Source organism: Excalfactoria chinensis, chromosome Z (genome assembly GCF_039878825.1).
Source record: "Excalfactoria chinensis isolate bCotChi1 chromosome Z, bCotChi1.hap2, whole genome shotgun sequence".
Classification (NCBI taxonomy): domain Eukaryota; kingdom Metazoa; phylum Chordata; class Aves; order Galliformes; family Phasianidae; genus Excalfactoria; species Excalfactoria chinensis.
In genome coordinates, this window is record NC_092857.1 from 695260 (window position 1) to 716012 (window position 20753).

General features: G+C 43.9%; 1 protein-coding gene across 4 annotated transcripts in view; it reads left to right on the top strand.

Moving 5' to 3' along the window:
* Positions 1-20753, top strand: part of NEDD4L (NEDD4 like E3 ubiquitin protein ligase) — a 123014-nt gene that overhangs the window by 50769 nt on the left and 51492 nt on the right. For all 4 annotated transcript variants that reach the window (XM_072359047.1, XM_072359042.1, XM_072359045.1 and 1 more), the window contains exons 3-5: positions 1913-1994; positions 7093-7131; positions 8936-8989. In XM_072359047.1, coding sequence (XP_072215148.1) covers positions 1913-1994; positions 7093-7131; positions 8936-8989 — 175 coding nt within the window. The remainder of the gene's footprint in view (positions 1-1912; positions 1995-7092; positions 7132-8935; positions 8990-20753) is intronic.

A 20753-nucleotide genomic window follows, 5' to 3' on the forward strand; every position in this document is an offset into this window, starting at 1 on the left:
TTTGAAATTGCTTTGTATGGATCCTGGATATCATTCCTTAGGGGGTCTATGCACCTGAGACTAGTCCAGGACAAAGGCAATACAGATGAAGCACTTGGTGTCTTACATACTGCCCATTCCTGTGGGCAGTTGCCAGTGCAGAGCAGCAATCTGTGCTGGGAAGGGGTCTGCAGGGGGGAGAGGGTTTGGCTGCAGCTGCCATGAATTCAGGAAATGGGAAATGTATCTTCCCAAAGATCCCTTTCAGTGAATTTCTTTGTTAAAACATATAGTTGGGAAACCTTCGTGTAGGACAAGTTGCTACTGACTGTGTTTTCTACGTAGAAATTTTAGGTACAATTCCAGTGATGGCACCACAGTAAGAACGTGCAATTTTTCTCAGAAGCTGGGAAATAGATTTGTTTGTGCAGAGACACCCAGACCTCTGCCTATACACCTTCTATGGACACTGACTGTACAGGATTACTCTGCGTATCATCAGAAAAATAGTTTTCTCTTTTCAGAGGGATGTTTGCACTTTAATCACTGGAAAGTCTTTCATAGTAGGTGAGGTTTTCCCCTTGCAGGACTGAAATTCCCATAGCTATGACCGAGTGCTGACTCTGTGTTCCAATAGAGCTGGATTCCTTATGAATGTTACCTCTTATGTCCATCCAGTAATCTCTTCTGAAGTCCTCTTTTGTGCCTAGGAGCAGTAATGAAGGATTTCATTATTAAAGTTGGTTTTGTTTTGAGATTTATGATAACAATGAGGACAACATGGGAAGAAGAGTTCTGTTCTTTTAACCACACACAATCTATGCCTGTTTTTATTTTGGTAGAACTTTGTTCTATTCACAGTCTGTAGTTGAGTTTTTTTCTCGAAGAACAGATGTCATGGTTTTCCCCAGGTATTCCTCCAGAGGGTGTTCACAGTGCTCTTCAGATGGTTTTCTTACTCTTCAGCACTGAAGGATGAGAGTAACCTGGAGCTTATGGAGTGAATGGGTTTACTCCTCCAGTTTTGTTACTGGAGATCAAGATGAGAATGCATTTATAAACTGTTAATGGCCATGATGCTCTTCTTGCGTCACTCCCGATCTACAATTCAGTGACAGTGCAGTCTGAAACATACAAACCCAATAGTTGCTGCTGGGTTTAGCCCTAATCTCTCAAGCTGAAAAGCACAGGATTTGCTATGATGAATGCCTGCTTCTTGTTGCTCCATGAAATATGCAATTTTGCCAGTAAATATAGGCAGCACAGTAGGTTAAGCAATTCAGAGTAGTATTAGCATTTCTTGGTAATCACTGTGATGCTTTGTTTTCTCTCAGACCTTGGTGCTTAATGATTAATTCAATTGCAGCGTAAGTAGATGCACGTACGTGCCTGAACAGATGCAGTAATCAATCCAATATGACACCTTGTCTACTCTTACATTGTTTGCACCCTACCGTATCATTTTATTTTGCAAGTAAACTAAGCCCCTAGAATAATGAACACTCAGTGGCTGATTATTCTTTATTAATACTTTCCCAAAATTAATTTTACAAACTCTCAGAACTGCGGGCAGAGAGAGCTCCTGATGTCTGTACCAACGGAAGGGGTTCCTGTTCACATCACTCCTTACTGGTGGCTGCTGTCTCCCTGCTGATAGGCCTTACGGAGCATGGGCTGGAGGGGCAGAAACCTGCAGTGCATTGACAATGATGGGCCCTGGTGGGTGGGTGATGGCGAGCTCCTTCCATGGCACATCTGCAAAAGGTGTCAGCAAGAGAACATTGAAACCGTTCTTTCAGATGTTTCAGTAGAAACAGCTCCGTAAAGATGCTCGGTTATTCAGTTAAGAGACAAATTTGTATTGAAATGTTTAAACTGAAAGTATATTTGGCTTTAAGAGTGTTTTCCCACTGAATGCCGTCTTCTTTTGCAGTGATCCTTACGTGAAGCTTTCCTTGTATGTAGCAGATGAGAACAGAGAACTTGCCCTGGTGCAGACAAAAACTATTAAAAAGGTACGTGTATGCTTTATTTCTTTGTTTTGTAAGCATTAAGAATATCAGAATAAGCTTCTATAATACATTACAACTCTTACTTAAGTTGTTACTTACATGTATCTAATCTTAATGCACTCTTCTTTCACACCAAAATGAGAAAATTAGTGCATGCATATGTTCAGTACGTGTGACCTGACTGAAAAACAAAAACCAGCACCAAATATATTGCATATTCTCCAAAGCTTGGCTTACTGAGTCTCCTGTACATCATTCCTGTTTCTCTTACCAAAGACCTATTTTCATGAAAAGCAATTGAAATAAAAAACAAAACAAAAAATGTTGCTCTGATCATCATTTATTTGACTTCTGGCAAAAAGGCTGGTCCATAAATGTCCTCTTCCAAAATGACAACTTCCAAATATTTGCACGGGGATTTAAAATAACCAAGTGAGAGACGATGGTAAGAAAATCTCGGAAATGTTCTGAAATTGCAGTGCATTTTTTCTTCATTTCTTTTGTTTCGTGACACAGAAACAGAAATGCCCTAAAATTTTAGAAGGCTTTTTTTTGTAAATGAAGTTTACTGGTAATGATGGCAGAGAGGAATAAAGTCACAACCTTTATGAAAAAGTAAGACGAAAACAGTGACTTGCATTTTTACAAAGATGTTTGGAATGAGCAGTGATTCAATTTAGATCATTATTGCAAAGCAGAACAGGGAAGATTTTGCTACCCAAATAGCAAACTGATGCTGGTGTAAAACCCAAACATTAAGTGCCATTTACAGTCAGTGCTGTGGCATCCTGCATCCCATGTAGGGCTCAGGTGGAGAGTTTTGCAGGGCTCAAGTCATGCATTGTGTCAGAAAGTGAAAGTTTTTAGGCTTCCAGTCTAACCATTGTTTCATAATAACTTTTCAACATACTCCTTGAAAACACTTCCTTCACAGCCTGCCCAGCTTTGTTTTTAGTTTTTGATATACAAAATTGTGAGAAACAACTTTTTTTTTTTCTGGAAAAAAAAAAAAAAAAGAAAGAAACAGTTGTACCTATTTAGTTAATACAGGAACAATGTGGACTGTGCCTTTTTTTTCCCCATTAATAGGTGAAAGATTTATTGCCACTTCTGTATACAAGTGTGGGAAGTTTTCCTGTGATATTCTTATCTCACTTTGGTAGCGTGTGCCTGTTGCTGTGCCATTTCCTGGGGTGTGTTTGCACAGAATTGATTCTGTTCTTGGAGTCATATCGATGGAAAATACTTAGGTCACTTTCAGGCTATATAATACCTGACTGTTTCACTTGTGATATAATATTAACCATCGTGTTCTTGCTGAAGCGCAAGATTGACTGTTTACTACAAAACAACTTTGTTCACCAGAAGCTCTTACATCAGTACGCCTGTATCTGTGTACCAAAAAACCTTTATTGCACTGCAAAGGTCAGTTGAAAAGGATAAATGGGGGCTGGTGAAGGTTTCTTCTCGTCTTCTGACTTTGCCCTCTGCAGTGATTTTGGAGCAATAGTGATACAGGCTCAGACCTGGCCAGCTGCCACTGAACCACCCGTTTGCACTGCAGAGAACTGAGTGAAAGTCAGAAGTACTGGAGCAGCTATGCCCTGCAGACAACTTGCTGGGCAAGTCCAGTCCTCTCTTGTGTGTTTTTGTTCTCTTAAAATAGTATGGTAGGTATTGGTAACTGGCAGATGCCTATAGATAGGAGGGAGATTCTCATCTTTCCCCTTTCCTTTCAATGAAATGAAGATGGTGAGAATGGTGGTCCAGGTGACCTCCAGTGGTTCTTTCCAATCTCAGCTATTGTGTGACTCAGAAGCATAGGACTGTTAGAGTGGCAGTGGAGATGCAGGATGAGTCAGAAAGGTGCAGGGATCCTTTGGCTTTGGAGAGAGCCTTTGCAGTAAGGCTGTGAAAGGGGCCTGTGAGAGTAGGAGATGTGGCAAGGATGGTACTTAATTTTTTCTTCCTGCTTCTTAGGAAAAGATGGAGATCCCATCCAGAGTTTAAATAAATTCCTCGTTCCTTCCAGTAGCACTGTGTTTATTCTTTGGGTGATATAGCCAAAGCAGATTGCCTTATATCTATTTTTATATCTTTTTTTTTTTTCTTACTAGAATAACACTGCCTTTATTTGGACGGGTGTTGCTGGTGTAAAAGCATGTGTACTGAAGAGATGGCGTATTTGGCTCCCACATGTCTGAAAAGCAATGGCTGTAGAGGCTTAGTGCAGGGATTGGAATGAGAGATTGGAAATAAGATTGTACCCTTATTGCTGAAGGTGATAGCGACCAGCTCTGGGGGTGCGTGATGGGCAGGAGAGTAGGAAAGCAGCTGAGAAGGCCACCATCAGCACAAGACTGCACTGATTGTGCTGTGAGCTCATGGGTGTCAGTGCTGCCCTGGGAAGAAGAGAAGGGCACTGCTCAGCTGCTGTGGAGGGTGAGGGTGAGCTTGGGGTGCTCCTGGGATTGCATCTGCCTTTTGTTCACAGTTCTTTGTAACCATCACTTACAGCCTGCACTTTCTCAGTCATTTCCCTATTAGTAACGTGAACTCATCTTGTGGAAACTTCTCGTCAGTTGTTTGTTTTGAGTTGCTGAATTTCATCTCGAGTTGCCTGCTCTCCGAGCAGTTCTCTTCCTGTGCAGCTCACGGCTTCTGTTGTTTATTTCATCAACAGCAAACAGTGTGGCGTGCCTTCATTTTGAGTTAAAAATATTGAGCAAAATCTCTCCCAGGAGTGATTCTGAAGGACGCTGCCAGTGACCTCCGAGTCCGTAACTGGTCTTTTAACATGGTAGTATCTTGCTCTTTACCTCGTCCTTAGTTTTCTACTCATTTTTGCCTCCCTTGGTATAGGGAGTGAGTTCCTGTGGCCCTGTCCTGCCCTGCAGTGGTGCTGGCAGGAAGACAGAAGGGTGCACGTCCCCTTTCATCCTCCAGCTCTGTGATGCTGGACCTGCCCTTGTGTCAACGAGGATGCAACCTACACTGCTTCCTCGCTCTGCAAAAGTAATCAGAGAAGAGGTTCAGGTTCATCTGTCGATCTGGCTGTGTTGCATTTCTGTGACGTTTTGTTCAGTTTTACCTCCCTCCACACATTCAGTTCCTCCAACTGTGGACACCTGAGTAAAGCCTTGCTTTCATTTGGAAATGCTCTTGGCTCTTATTGTAGTAGGACATCGGGCCTCACAGTCCTGTAAAGTGCTCAGTATGGCTGAACATTTTTGTCCCTGGTCCTGTGACTTCACATGCCACTTCTTCTGGAAGGTGACCATGTGGTTTCCTCAATTTGACTGCACTGAGCTTTGAAGACTTCATATCAGCTTTGGTCGTCGCACCAAATATCTTTGTGCAGATCCCTGTTAGCTCTTCTGCCCATACCATAAAGCGAAGCTTACTTTCTTCTATCTAAAAACATTTGGTCTCTTCTTGAGACCACATTGCTCAGTAGCATCTCTTCTTTCCTAGTTTGCTGTATATTTATATGGTTGAAAAACCTTCCTTATGTTTGTTCTAATATCCCATGGAAGATCTAACTCAGCTTGACTCCTGGCAGTCCTTTATCTCTGCAATACTTGCCCTTTTTAGGATGCAGCTCTTTGCTGGTGAGTCTTTTTGTTGTTGTTTCCCTGCTAATATCCTTTATGAAGCGGTTATTCACCCATTTATTTCTGGAGGCTTTCTGTACAAATGTTTTTCTCCTCGGCTGTGATTCTAGCACTTGTACTTTCTGGCTCGACCTATCAAATGTTGGATTGGTGAAGGTGGAAGCAATTTCTAATAGTCACCTGCTTGTTTACTAAAAATTGTGCTGCCTAATACATCATTATTTCCTGAAACTGGTAATTGTGGTTAAGCAGTACTCAGAATTAATGCGTTATTGATTAGCAGTAGTGCCCTTAAATCTAGTTGCCAGATTAGATGAGAGGTTTCTCTTGCCAAGAACAACTGCAGTGAACAAATGCAAATATTTAAAACATCATATTTGATTTATTTATTGTTTCATTGCTTTAGTGAACGCATTTTTGCTCTTTATGGCAAAAAAGCAGGAAACTTCTCTCTGTCCCTTACCTCGTCCTTCTAATTGCTGGACTTTTTCTCATTAAATAATTTCTTTATTTCTGTAGATTTTCTAGGAGGCACTTTTCAAATCTCAGTATTTGAATTTACGGGTTCTTTTCCGGGTTGAGATTCAGCCTTAACTCAAAGGTGAAGGCAGGTTGTAGGCTGTCAGCACTGTGACCACAAGCATGCGTAGGACCCCACTCTGGGGAAGTGCTGCACATTGAGCCCATGTGTCGTGGGTAAATGTATTGCGTCCATGCTAAGCAGTTCTGGATGAACAGCCAGGATCATCTTCTCTGCTCCATCAAAGCTCTGGTGGGTAAAGCCAGTTCACCCCTGGCGAAGCTCTGCTGTGTGAGGGAGCAAGGGAATGGTTCAGCAGGGAAACAAAACCTGGGGACAGACCATGCTTGGTTTTCAACTTACCGGAATTTGAAATGTGCCAGTTATCAATGTTCCTACTTTGAATTTTTTATCAGTTTATGGTTGTTTTTGCTGGAGCTCCCTTCAAGTCACAAATGGAACACAATTTATTCTGTCTGTTTTATTTGGATCATTAGAGCAAAATTATAATCCTCTGCAAGCTTCGGGGTGATCAGGAAGAGCACGGTGTCTGCTAGGAGGAAATAACCTTTCCTTTCTAAGAGACCCCGGCCCTTCCCAGAGCTGTGGGTGCCCCATCCCTGGAGGTGCCTGAGGCCATGGATGGGCCGTGGGCAGCCTGAGCTGGGGGGCAGCCGGCCCACGGCAGAGGTGGGAATGGGGTGTCCCATTCTGTGACTATGATTCATTTATACTTTCCATCTATTTTCAGTTCTTCTGACTCAAATCCCTTCCCACATTTGGTGTACTTAGTAGAGCGGTTCTAAGTCATTTGACAGCAGTGTTGGTGCTATTTTGTCAGGAAATGCTTTTTTTTTTTTTCCCTGTTGTTTTCTGAAAAACTGTCACTTGCATGCACATTGTAATGGCTGTGAAATTGCAAACCTGCAGTTATTGTAGCATCCTAATATGTTATTTTCTTTTATAGACACTAAATCCAAAATGGAATGAAGAATTTTATTTTAGAGTAAGTTTCCCTTTTAAATGCAATCACTGTAATGTAGAACTAATCGCATGGTGTCTTGCACGATTGTTTTTAATTCACTGTTTGTATGTTTTTATGAAAAGAAAAATGTTCATCCTGATGCTTCCTGTGGTCTTAAAGTGTTAATGTAGCGGCAAATAATCAGAAGCATTTCCGAGAACTGTATGAAATTTAAGCTGTTACGGAAAGAATAGAAAAATAAAAATAAAAAATGAAAGACATAGAAATATAGGGAAGGAAGGCTGAAAAAAGCAGTTTCTCTTAACCTTTGTATTCCTTGCCAAAAAATATTCAAATGACGCTTTTTTTTCTTGTATTTAACTTCTGTCTTTTTCGAATCATTCCTAAAGTGAAGGTAACTTTCACTTAAAACTGAGCGGTACCATTTCAGCTCCTGGGTGACTTTTCATAAGGAATGATCACTTGAGAATGGTAAAAGAGGATTTAAAACGGTGATCATCAAAACCAACGTAACAGAAATGAGAACAGCCATAACTCAGATGCCGAAGGTATTTTCTGAGGAGGAATGGATTTATTTCACTGCAGCTGCAGCTCTCACAGAAGTAGGTTAGGTAAAATTTCACTGGTTTTAAAGTCTAATCTTAAACAGCTGCTTGGGAACAGACGTTGTCATTGTAGATTGTTAAAAATCAGCGTCCCATCAAGCACTGTTCGTAGCCTTAGTGCTCATCTCTCTTGCTAACAGGAATATTTTAATAGTTTCCACCAATTCAGTTGTTAGTAAGTGCTTTTTTGAGGTTCAGATGGATTTATTTATTTTTTTTTCTTCATAATTTACATTTGTACCAAGTAGCATTTCAAGGTTTGGCAACTGGTTAATACACATCTAAATCTCTAAAACAGTCTTTCGATAAGTATTTTTTTTATCATTTGTATAATGCAACCTGTTTTTTTGAGCTATGCAGTCTGCAGGCACTAATTTCACTTCCCTGATCCCATCCATTTCCCAGTGCTTCTGGGACAAAGCACAGAGGTGGCCATGGCACAGGAAAGAGTGTCAGGAAGTTTTACACTGCTGTCGTACATAAAGGCAGCTTGCACCCATCCTGATTTGGGTTCAGGGCTCAGGAATGAGGGACCCTGCCTCCATAAGCCTATCCTGGTAGGCCCTGGTCTTGCAGCGTGCTGTGTTGTGAGACAGACTGTAAGGGACAAAGTCAAATGCTTTAACATAAAGTATAAGAAAATTTATTTATGTTTATCAGTTTTTCTGATAGTTTTCAAGATTGTGTTGCTCACTGTCTGGCTTTTCCAGGGAAAGACAGAGTTTTTTTCTCAGAAAGTTGTCTATTGGCTTAAATTTATTTCCAAGTAAATTATGTCCTGGGGATAGAGTTGTGTAAAGTAGTATTAGATAAGTATGCCAGACATGAGTAGAGGAGGATCTCTGCCTTCCATTGGGTTACCCCCAGAGATATGATCATGAGGAATCACCCATGGGTGATAAATGGGTCAGAAACAGTGACAGATGGAGAGGCTGAAATAGAGATGATAGTTAAATTCTGAAAGAAATGTATTAAAGCTTTTGCTCCTGATGTTTTAATTGAGTTTTCCAGGTATGGAACCCAGAAGGCTGAGCTCTGGTGTTCTGTCCAGTCTGGGTTTCTGTGTTTGTGTTCTCCCAATTACTTGAAGCAAAGGATTTATGTAAATGTATTAGTTCTGTTCTGTTTGCCTTGATTTAATCATTTTATAAACTTCTGCCCATGCAGAGTTCTAATTGAGTGAATGAAGCCAAAATAATATTATTTGGATTTTCTCCTAGGTAAACCCGACCAATCATCGACTCCTGTTTGAAGTGTTTGATGAGAACAGATTGGTGAGTACCTGGCTTGGTTGTTTCCCAGAGCTGTGCAACACAGCCGATGGAAACATAACACATCTTAAAGGTGTATGTTTTCTGTTGTTTACATGGTTGAAGGTTAAAAAACGTTTACACAGGTTGTTGCATACAAAGTGTCTATTTTATGGGCTAATGGGACACTAAACATGGAAGTACTCTACTTATGCTAGTTGTGTTGGTGGAAACCACATCAAACTCTTCCTGAGGTTTCTCCAGTGTGATCTAAAAAGCAGTCCCAGCCTCGTTAGTTGCACATAAAGCTGCTGCTTCATCACCTGATAACTTGAGCATCTCTTTCCAGTACCTTTTAATTACTTAATCCTTTCTGAGATGTGGTAACCAGGACTCCACTCAGTTACACAAGACACGGGTCCTTGAAGATTTTAGTTAATACCAAAGTAATGCTCTGCGCTTTGTGTTCGGTTCTGCCCCTGCTAGCACTCAACATATTGCTAGGGCTTTTAGCATTGAACCTCACTTGTCTGATGTAAGTGCTATTTCTGAGATGATGAGCCTTTCCAAAACTTACTGCATGTTGCTCTTGTGGTGAAGTGAGTACATTTTTCACACGGATGTGTCAGATAGACAACACTGTCATTCTGCATCCACTAATTTAAATGGATCCATGTGATGGCACGTTGGGTGGATGACTTTTAATTTTTGTCTGCTGAAAAAAATTGGAGCACCATTTTTCTGCTTGTGAGATGAGGCCTTAGGTCTCCTGGTTTGGAGCAGTACACTGTCTGATGAACCTGTTTGCCTTATTAGACTGGTGTTGTGAGGACATTTTTATTCCAAACAATAATACACAGTATGGAAATACTGATGGCAAAATATGACTTGGAGGTGTTCAAGGCCAGGCTGTATGGAGCCCTGGTCAGCCTGACAGGATGGCAGGCAACCAGCCCACAGCAGTGTGTGTGGGGGGTTGATGATCTAGATGATCTTCAGGATCCCCTCCAACCTAAGCCATTCTATGATGCTGTGGTACCTGTGTGGCACGCATGCAGCTGGAAGGGTGGTAGGGGTGAGTTAAGTGTTGAGGGTGAGGATGGAGCAGGAGCTGATGGAAGAGATTTCGTTCTGCCTGCAGAGGGCAGTGGCATGCACGAGGACGTCCATGTGTGCCAGTAAAGACGTGACAGGAAAAAAACTACAGCTTGACTGTGCGCTGACAGCTGAGAACTGAAAGGTTCAGTATACCCTTTTCTGATATATCTTCTAAGATGTTGGGGTTTCCTTTCTGTAGCACTGGCCCTACACAGACAGTTTCAGTGTTACTGTGTTGTTGAACCATTTTTTGGTGGTTCTTTGTGTGATCTCACTTCTGCAGGCTGTAACCTGGGGATGAGGAGCTGCTGATTTCCTTTCAGAAAGCCTTCTGAACCGTTGGCCAAGGAGAACAAGTACACGGGTTCATAGGGGCACATTTCCATCACGTTGTATTTACAGAATGAGGCACTAAGCAGATCGTTTTAGCTTCCGTGTGAAATACTTGTTGTCAACTCTTACATGTCTTTTACCCCCAAAATACTTTATTTTCTTCACATTCTTAAATTATCTGAGCACTGTCTGCAGCATATCCTTTCTTTTCTCTCCCCCCATAAGAGCAGAGAATACGTGGTGTGTCTTCATCTTCAGAGCAAAAAGAGACTGTGGAAAATGGTGCACCTGAAAAATAAGATCAAATCAACACCTGTGCTTGCACGAGGCAGTTCCACAGCACTGTGGCTGTGTAGAAGCTATTCATGTTTTTCTTCTTGTTGGCTCCTGGTCCACTTAAAACAATAGTGGATTGTGCTGTCTGCTGGCAGTTGCAACATTTGAAGCTTCCATTTCTCTTTGATTGGTCACTTTATGTCTTTTGAAAGCAAGCCGCATGGAAACAGAGGTTTAAACATCTAGACAGAGCACTGACCTGCCACCGACAGTTTGTTGACAGCACTTCTCAGAGTTCTCCTAAGGAACAGATGTCTGTGCATTGAGCTGATCCTACGCCGTCTCTTCTTGTAGATGTGCTTTTAGCTAACCGGGTGCTTCCCCAGCATGTGCGAACCGTTGTGATGGTGGGCGCCCTTCGGCTGTCAGGATCCCCCAGTCACCAATTTCCTGCATTGCAGTGGAGCATATTCAGGGTGTTTGTTCTGCAGTTGGATGTATCCTGCCGGTCTGCTCTGCTTCTGAGGTCTCTTGGCTCTCATAGTGTAACTGTATTCCGTGCCTGCGATCACGCCCATGGTAGAATTGCTAACTTTCCCACTGGAGGCTGGCCAGTAAAGGGCAGAGTTTCTGTGTGCTGTTTAAGGCAAATCTGTACCAAACGGCAACGCGACACCCGTCTCTGGTTTTCACTCGTCTTTACTGCCCGGTAACACTGAAAAAGGAGCTTTGCCTCCTGTCATTTTGTGCATTTCTGCTGTTTCTACTGAGTGAGAAATCTTTGCCGTGCATAGGGTTGCTTGGTTTGCTGTAATTTTTACTGATTAAAAGGGGCTGTGTGGGCTCACTTGGGCTGCATTGCACTCCTGGGGACAACGTGAAAGTTGTGGCTTTTTAAAGGCAAGGAGTTTGTTACTTAACTGTGCTACGAGCACAGTTAAAATTGAAAGCGTAACGGTGCTATATTTACTCACGTTCTGCCATGATAGCCTCGTGCTGTAACACACACCAAAAAGTTAAGCTTGAAATATTGTTCCTTATTTGCATGTGGCGTTGACTTACAGCCCTAACACCGAACTGTTTGTGTTGTCGTTAACTTTCCGTGCGCCCTGTGTGAACGCGCCGTGCGGGTACGAGATGAGTTAGATTTATAGCGGCGCCGAGTGTGCTCGCTGCCTCGGTCAGCTGCGCCCTGATGGAAAAGGAGCAGCTGGGAAGGTGCTGTTTCAGGCTCTCGCTGGCATTAAAAAAAAACAACAGAACCCCCCACTGGCTTAGATTGGAGAGGGGGAACCGGGCCACGTGACCGCCACCATCCTACCCCATGTCACAGTGTGTAGGAGTGCTGATTGCTCTTACCCAATCATGCCTGGAATGCTGCTTGCCACTTGGGCTATTTCTGCTATCTGTCGCTATCAGTGCTGCAGTGCTAACAGTTTGGCAGATGGGACACTTTTTCTTGGAGTTTATGTCTTTGGTTTTTAACTTCTGGCAGCGCCTGAATTGTTGCCGTTCTCCCTCTCCTTTTCTTCTCTCTGTAAAACCATGGCCCATCGGCTGCGGTTTCATTTTGGCTCTGGGCGAAGCAACACAGCCCCCGAATCCGAAATCCTCGACCGGGAGAGAGAAGATGAGTTTTTCATGGCATTCCACACTTTGCCAAGAAGAAGCAGCCCTCACGCTTTCTCCCGACACGGAGCAGATTACGGCGGCGGCAGCGATTTCCAAGAAGTGGGCTCCTTGAAAAGGAGCACCTCCATGTTTATTCCCCAGCTGCTGAACAGCATCAGCGCGCGTCCCACGAGGAGCTCCTCGATGCAGATCTCTCTCCAGCGCAAGGCTGCAGATGAGTGCGCGACCCTGGAGACCCCCAAGGAGACACCCCAGTACAAGGCCTCGGATGTTAGGGAGCATTACGTGTCTCCCGTTGAAAACCATTCATCCTCTCGGAGCAGCCCAGAGGTGGCTCCTGACGATTCTCCACCCAGGCAGACAGAGGAGTTGGGGCAGCAGATGAATGGAACTCTTCACTGTAACCGTCGGATATTCCGTACTATTCCTCCTAATAACCAGAGCGACGATGCTCTGTCCACTGCCCATGAGAACGAGGCAAAGGAAACACCTTCAGGTTTGAACTTCAGCGGCGTGAGGATTCAGCATCGTGCTTCAAGTGCCGATGTGCCTCAGGTTACTCTGTTGCCCTACGGTTCCGAGGCTCAAAATAATGCTCCCACCCCTGAGCCCCGGCGCTGGTCTCTGCAGCATGTGCCAGACATGTCAGCAAATGCGGGGAAAAAGTTCTTTGTTCTCCAGTTACAGCAGCCGCAGGCAAGTGGTAAAGGTGGCGAGTATAACTTTGGCTTTACCGGGACAAAAGGGGACAGATTGGTCAGGTATCCGCGCATACAGCTGGAGAGGAGCGCTTCCTACCCTGTGCAACCACGGCCAGAGGAAATCCGCCCCGCAGGTGATGGACTGACTTCAGAACTGCATGGAAACAGCAGGAGCGGGTCAGAAATATCCAGAAGCAATTCAGTAGAGAAAATTCCTCAAGGGAAGGGATGCCTGTTTAAAATCAGACCAGATCAAAACACGAGACAGCAGCACTTCCGAATCCTTGTCACCCGTAATCCCGAGGAACAAAGTCCAGTGGTTGGTACAGAATGTCGTGGCACCCCTGGTCCTGCAGCAGCCAGCACCGCGGTGAGTACGATGCTGAGTGTGCTCTGCTAACACTGTACAGAATCGCCGTGCAAAGGCTTTTAAACCTGAGGCAACCAGAGGGCTGCCTTGTTAGTGCTAGAACATTCGCTGTTTCTCTGGAACCAGCCACCAGTGATCTCTGTTTTGGACCTGCCTTAGCTTTGTCCTCAGCTGTGGTTATATGCGGTGTAATATTTTGAGATCCTAACATCACACGTTGCACATCAGGTTCTTTAAAATCAGAACAACCAAATGGCAAATTAAGAGACCGTGTTTAATTAAGGGTTAAGGAATTCTTTCTGCACTTTGTAGCCTGAAAACGAATGGTTTGATAAAGCCTAAGGATAATGCGCATGTGTGTACCCCTGTGGCTTTAAAAATGTGCATCGTAATGCAATAGGAGCTAAGGTGGTAGAAGTCTCATGGTAATTCTAATGAAGATAACGGCCTAGCAGGTAAGGTACCAAGAAGTTAGGGGGAAAAAAGGAGGCGTTAGGGTGTATTTTTTCGCTTGCTTTTGGCCTTCTCTAAGCTAAGGGCTTGTCGTGGTTTTTTTTGTGTGCCACAAGTCCTGATCAAACTGCCATACGTGCAGCTTGTCGCAACTTGGGAAACTGTGCTGTCAGTTCTGTTTGCCTTGGTTTTACCTTCAGGTGCCAGGATTCATCTTCTGGTCCTCCTTTGTTGTAAGAAATGAAGTCTGAAGTTTCGTGTTTTTAAGCCATTTTTGAAAGACCAAAGCAGGAATGAAAGGGAAGGGTTTAGATTAGTCATTTGCTTAAATTGCTTTACTGTGCAATTTAACACTGCCCACTTGAGTCCCTGAGCTCAGTGATGCTGTATATAGAATAGCAAGCGCTCTGTCTCCAGCTGTGAAAACAGATTCACTGGGAGAGATTTGGGTCTTCGCTGTGTTCTCATTCTGCTGCGCTTTTGTTCAGTGAAATGCAGTACGGAGAGACAGCTGCTCACTGCAGCAAGGCCGTATGATGACTCTGCAGCTTTCTTGTTGAGAAGCTGGCATCTCCAAGCTATTCTGGTGTAACCTTCTTTTGAGCCCTTCAGTCGTTCTTATGCATAGAAAATCACAAATTACAGCCAAGTGTTAATAAAAATACACAGTGAAAAAGATCCCTAAACAAAGAAGTAGCGTTTCCTTTCACTTTCTGTCAGCTAAGCAGCTCAGTAAGTAGCACACAGTCTCTTTCCTGCTAGCCCAGAACATTTCAGCAGCAAAGTCTGGAGTGAAGAATCTTCCTTGATTTTTCTCCTTCACTTGAATCTCACTGCAGCAGTACATTGCGTTCCACTGTGTTTTATCCCACACTAAAAATGTATGTGCGGTTTTCCTACTGATCACTGGGTACTAGCAGTTCCTGGAGGACCACCATAGCTGGCTGTATCAGTCGGTGCAGTCCAGCAGGCCCAGTGGAAGCACTGGCAGTTGGATCAGCTGATGGAGCTGTGCCCGTGGCTTCACGCTGTGCCCCTGCAGCAGTCCTCCTGCTTTGGAAGGTGACAGACCCCAAAGTCACTTCTTTAGTAATGAGTCACATACCAAAGATGTGCTTCACTGTTTCCAGAAGAGAATTAAGCAATTTGTTCCTTCAGGCTCTTGGTTTTAATTACTACGTGAAATCAATTTGGCCATCCCTGAAGCATGGCAGTTGCAGAGGCACACACTGAGAGAAAAATGCATTCCTCGGTGCAAAAAAATCAGATAAAAAAAACAAATAAAATTAACTGCAATGTAAATCTTGCGATGTTTCTCGTATTTCTAACAAGCCCTGCCGTGGCGTGGGTAGGGGTGGCTGGTTGGCAGGTCCTGTGGAAGTGGGGGCAGAGAGGGTGTCCTGCTGAAAGCCTGTTGTGGCCTATCAGTATATAAACAGTCCTTTGGTGTGTGCCACTGCTGATCTGCACCTCAGGGTGCTGAGGAAGGCTGTCCCTGCAGCGTGTGCTTCAGAGCTGTGAGGGTACCACATGGGAGCCCTGGCTTTGTGTGTACGTGGTGGATCCTGGGCCTGGGGCTGCAGGCAGCAGCTGCTGCTGCCGTATTTATCTGCAGTGAAACACTCAGCGTGCATCGGCTGTTCTGCTGCTCCTGAGTGGTTATGGCCATTCAGTGTCTGCTGTTTGCAGTGGTTTGGGGTGAGCAGGATACGTTTCATTATGAGCTGTTAGAGAACATTAAGAGACACACTTGTGCCCAGTTGTTATTGTCTTTCTTATGGAAGCACGCTTGCAAGACTCTTTTGACTGCTGTGATATTTTACATGCTGTGTGCATATATCCTGTGTCACAGAGCAAACACATTGTCTGTAGCTTGGGATCTGTGAGTGCATATCTCTATCTTGGATGGCTGTTTGGGACTGGACAAAGGCATCTTTGTTGTGACTGAAGAAGTGGAAAGTGCTTGATGTTGTGGTAGTGCTGAGCTATGTTCAGCTGGCAGACAGCACAGGCAACTCCTGGCTCTGCCAGCCCACATTTCACAAGTCGGCACGTATCTTCCTTCCTTCCTTAAAAGTAACTTTGGGATAAGCTTTGTTGTGAGTGCAGAATGCTCTCCACAAGGCATTAGCATCACTTCCTGCACTGCCCTGCCCTTTGTTGTACACATCGTACACTTTTCACAGCTTGCTGAAGCCTGGAATATCAGTGGGGAATCACAGTGTTTTGATGAAGCCATGAAGCCACTCTCATGTGAAGCCTCTGCCTTCAGCTGTGGCCGTGGTGAGGTCTGTGCCCATCAGGAGCAGTTCTCATTGACAGAGCAGAGTCTGCTCCTGTGTGCAGAATGTTGCACTGGGGCAGAGCTGCAGGAGCCCTTTCATGAAATCAGCAGTTAGCAGCTGGCACTTAGGTGACTGCAGTGCTGTTGCTGATGAGGAATATCTCAACTCTTACGTAATACCATGCTTTAATGCCCTGCTATACGATGGTGCACAATAGCTTTTGACAGTTGTTTCCTCTGCAGAGAAGCTGCGAGCTTCTCTTTGTTGTGCTGTTCCCCTTGCCACTCTCCTTACTTGCCATGATATCAGCTCAGTGTAAGTGCCTGCTACTAACTTATTGTTTTAGTGCTTCCATGAACTGGAAAATAATTCCAAGATGGCAAAAGTCAGATGATGCTGCTGGTCTGACACGTCAGTACCATCCTCTGCCCTATCCCAGCAGAAGCACTGTGAGTTTGATCTCTCTGACCAGTCACGCAGGGGGTTATTCATCTCTGATGTGACCTAAGGGGATGCATGTCCATGAACCCACTGATCGAAGCAGGGACTATGTGTGTCCAGCTGTGTTACTATGATAACCTATCATGCTAAATTGAGTCTATAGTAAAGACAAACTTCTGCTCTGTGTAGGAATAGAAGTGGATGCCTGAAGAGCTCAGCGCTTGCAGTTTCTTTCTAGCAGTGAAGACGTACAATAATATTTCTGCCACAGTTGGACTTCAAATTAATATCACGTCTATTAGAACTTACAGAAATGCATATGGATTTCCCATCAAAGTAGAAGCAGCTGAGCCATCAGTGGCATGTGTTGACAGCAGTTTGTCAGAAAGGAGATGTGATTGTGATGTCCAATATCATCAATTGTTTAATAAAGGGGGAACAGGATGAATGCCAATTAACTTTCTATGAGCCTGTATTTATTATTCCCTATTTTTTGGTCAGAAGCTGTGACCATGCAGTGCTTCACATACTTGTAATCTATGATGTGGAAGTCTTGGATGTTTTTGCTTGACCCAAAACCAGGAAGGTGAAATGCAAACTTTATTCTACACACACTGGACCAGAGTGTTCAAATATATAATACGGTCTATTTAATGAAGACAATCATTGTGCTTTTTTGCCTTAAGTACTAATTCTGTAGTCAGTCTCCAGAATTACTTATCTTTCAGGACAGTTGTCAAGTGACTCCTTTAGTAATTCTGCTCTTGTGTCTCATTGCCACGTGGGTTATCAGTGATACTGAAGGAAGAAACACCCAAATCACTGCAAGGTATGAAAGTCCACTGAAGTCCAAGTATCATTTGCAGTCCTTCAGGGTTGATGGATTTGCTTTTGACCCCATCTGTAAGCACCGCTTCCCACGCGGTATTGCTTTCCATTTGTTTCAGATTTCTTGATCCCTTTGTGACAGTTCCAACCAAGAGCTGGTGGAGCTGTACCTGTGCTATCCATGCTGCTTAATGACAGTGAGGGGCAGAGCAGGAATAAATACTGTGTATTTTACCATGGAATTTGCAAACCATGAGGCATTTGGGTTAGGATGAAAGTCACTTCTGGGCTGTATTTGTTTTTCTTTCACGTGTAAACTGATCTATTTGTTTCAATTAAACAAATCCTTCCATGTTTTCATGTAAACTGTGGTAACGTCTGGAAAGTCTCTTTCCTGAGATCCCGTTGGGGTAGTAAATGGGTTATGTGCTGCTGATCCTCACAAGAAAAACTGGTGGGGGTATTTAAAAATAAAATGAAATGAAAATATTTCTGCCTCCCACTCCCCCTCCCTCATTGAGGGAACTGTTCAGGAGGTTCTGTTTCAGGATCTAGTGCTAAACCAGTCCCTGGAGGAGGGAAATCCCAGTTTTCCTTTTATTGTTGCACTTGACACAGTGTTCAGTTAGGGTGCGTCAGAAAATAAGCTGTGTCAGAAATAAGTGCTGTTGTCTGAATCCCTTCATGGACACCTGGACCAGCACAACTCACTGGACTCAGGCAGTGGTGGATGGATGGTGTTACAGCTCTGCCTTCTGGTGCTGCACACAGCGATTCCATCCTTCATACTGCACTTGTCCAGGTCTGGAAACTTCCTTCAGGGTCTGTTGTCTGCACTCTAATGGGCATTTTTAGAACAGAAGTGATGCTGCCTGCCCTTAGCCAGATGGTTACACCAGCTCAGATGAACAGTGCTGTGAAGCTCTGCCCTGGACTTGTTGCACCAAGAGTGCAGATGGCTGCAGTGCCTCTGTGCTGTGCAGATGGGGATGCTGTTGGCAGCTGCAGGTGGGGGTGAGGATGCTGTTCCCCAGTGGTTACAGGTTCTGTGATATCCAGTTGAGCTGTGGAAAATCTGCTGCAAGCACCTTGCCCATTTAGGAAATATATATTGTCTATCTACTGTAGTCCCATAGATACACAATACAGTCAGGAATTGACCACATTGTCTTTACCCATCCCCATAGGTCCATGGGAAATAGTTCTGGATTTCATTAACTTTGCTGTTTTTCTTGCTGCAGGCTGTATCTTTTGGTATTTGGTATGCTGAGTTCCAGTGTGCAGTGATCTCTGTAAAGCTGAGTTTATAAGGCCCACAATTTACAATGGAAATGCTCACACAGCCATAACGCTGGAGGTGCCAGCCAGGGCACTGGGCACAGAAAACAACCCGTAATAAAACAGATATGGTGTTAACTGCTTTTTGCACCGTTCAGCTGCTTGAGAAAAGAGATCAAGTTAAAGTCACACGTTTTGTGACTGTTGTAATTCACACACTGTCCCAAACCCAAATTTATTCTGTTACCTCTGTTTCTGGATTAAACCTTGTTGTAAAACGTGTTGCTGCATACACCCATCTAAAATCTGGTGCTTTTATCTGTTTGCTTCAGTTTGTTATCGTCTTTTTAAATTTAAGAGGGTTGCATTAGCTACTGTTTTGTGCAAAAGGAAAAAAATACAATAAAAAATGAGGCTAATAAAACCAGCAGTGTGACTGCACAGCTTCCTGTTGCCAAAAAGAATGAATAAATACAAAGGGAAAAATTCACCTTTCCTCTCCTCAAATCCTCTGCTGCTGCGTGCACCCAGTGGGGTGCTGCACCGTCCAGGGAGGCTGAAGACCTTGGTGTTGTCATTCCCAAAGCAGCGTTGCTCTCCTCAGGTGTGAAGTGTGCTGACCCTCAGCATGCAGCACAGCAGGACCGATGTGTACAGTGCTCCAGGAAGGAGATCAGCAGGGCCTGTGCTGGTATTCTTAACCCTATTGCTGAGAAGGAGTTTGCAGTCACAAAGAGCAGCAGTGTTTGTGACAGAGGCAAGGCAACAGCAGCCTGTGTTGTCAACATCAGTTTTAGCGTTTAGCAGATCGCTGGAAACAACACGGGGGCATGTATTTCAAATGGTCTTATTACAGAAAGCTGCTTCAGCATTAGAGATATTTGTCAAATATCTCTATTTGAGATATTTGAATTATAGAATGGCCTGGGTTGAAAAGGACCACAGTGATCATCTGGTGTCAACCCCCTGCTATGTGTAGGGTTGCCAACCCCCAGACCAGGCTGCGCCGAGCCACATTCAGCCTGGATGCATTCAACCAACAGCTGTTCTTCACAAGGAGTCTGTTTGCAAAGTTTTGGTCTTTACAACAGTTCTTGATTGCTTTTATCCAAAGAATTTTCTGCTTTGAGCTGTTACTAATTTATTTCTGCTTCACGTCCTGTGAACAAAGCACACATGTCCACATAAGATTTTCATTCAGATGGTGTTGAGGCACTGGAACAGGTTGCCCAAGGAGGCAGTGGATGCCCCATCCCTGCAGGCATTCAAGGCCAGGCTGGATGTGGCTCTGGGCAGCCTGATCTGGTGGTTGGCGACCCTGCCCATAGCAGGGGGTTGAAATGAGATAAACACTGTTGTCCTTTTCAACCCAGCCCATTCTGTGATTCTATGATATGTTTACAGCAATGTTATCTGAAGAGGTTATATTAAATCAGATATTTTAAATATTTTCTTGCTTCTGAATAAAATTGAAAGCACTGTCAAAGCCAAGAATTACACCCACTACATTCTGCCTGTATCCTGTATGTTGACACACACCCCACAGCTCGCATTTTGTACATTCTACCAGTAATATCCTTGTATTTTCATCTGCAATGAAGTCTTTAGGTTACAGATATCCCAACCACTTAGCTTAAATCTGCTTCAAGCGTGTTGTAGTGTTAACAGAAGGCACTTACTCGTTTCAGATTCAGTATAAATGGAGCAGAACTCTGTTGCTGGAGCAGAACCCCCTCCACGTGGCTCTGTCTGAGGATCAGGAAGTGGGCTTGTGGAGCGCCTGTGTTACCAGCACTTCATTATTTTTAGAAGCCCTATTAGAGACAGCTTGCCAGCATGCTGAATTATTATAAACACAAGTGAGCGATACTTGCTGGGAGGAACTGCAGTATGTTTGGGGGTGCAGCTTGCCGTTATGTAGTGGTGGTGTTTATTCTTGAGCAGCTTTTCAGAATTCAGTAGCCTGTAGTATGTGTTTCGAATGCAGGGCAGGACATCTTTTTGTTTGTCTGAGTTGCAAGATCTGCATTTTTGCTGTTTTCTCTGCCTTTTTAAGCTAATAAAAAACCAGAAAACATGAATATGCTCATGCC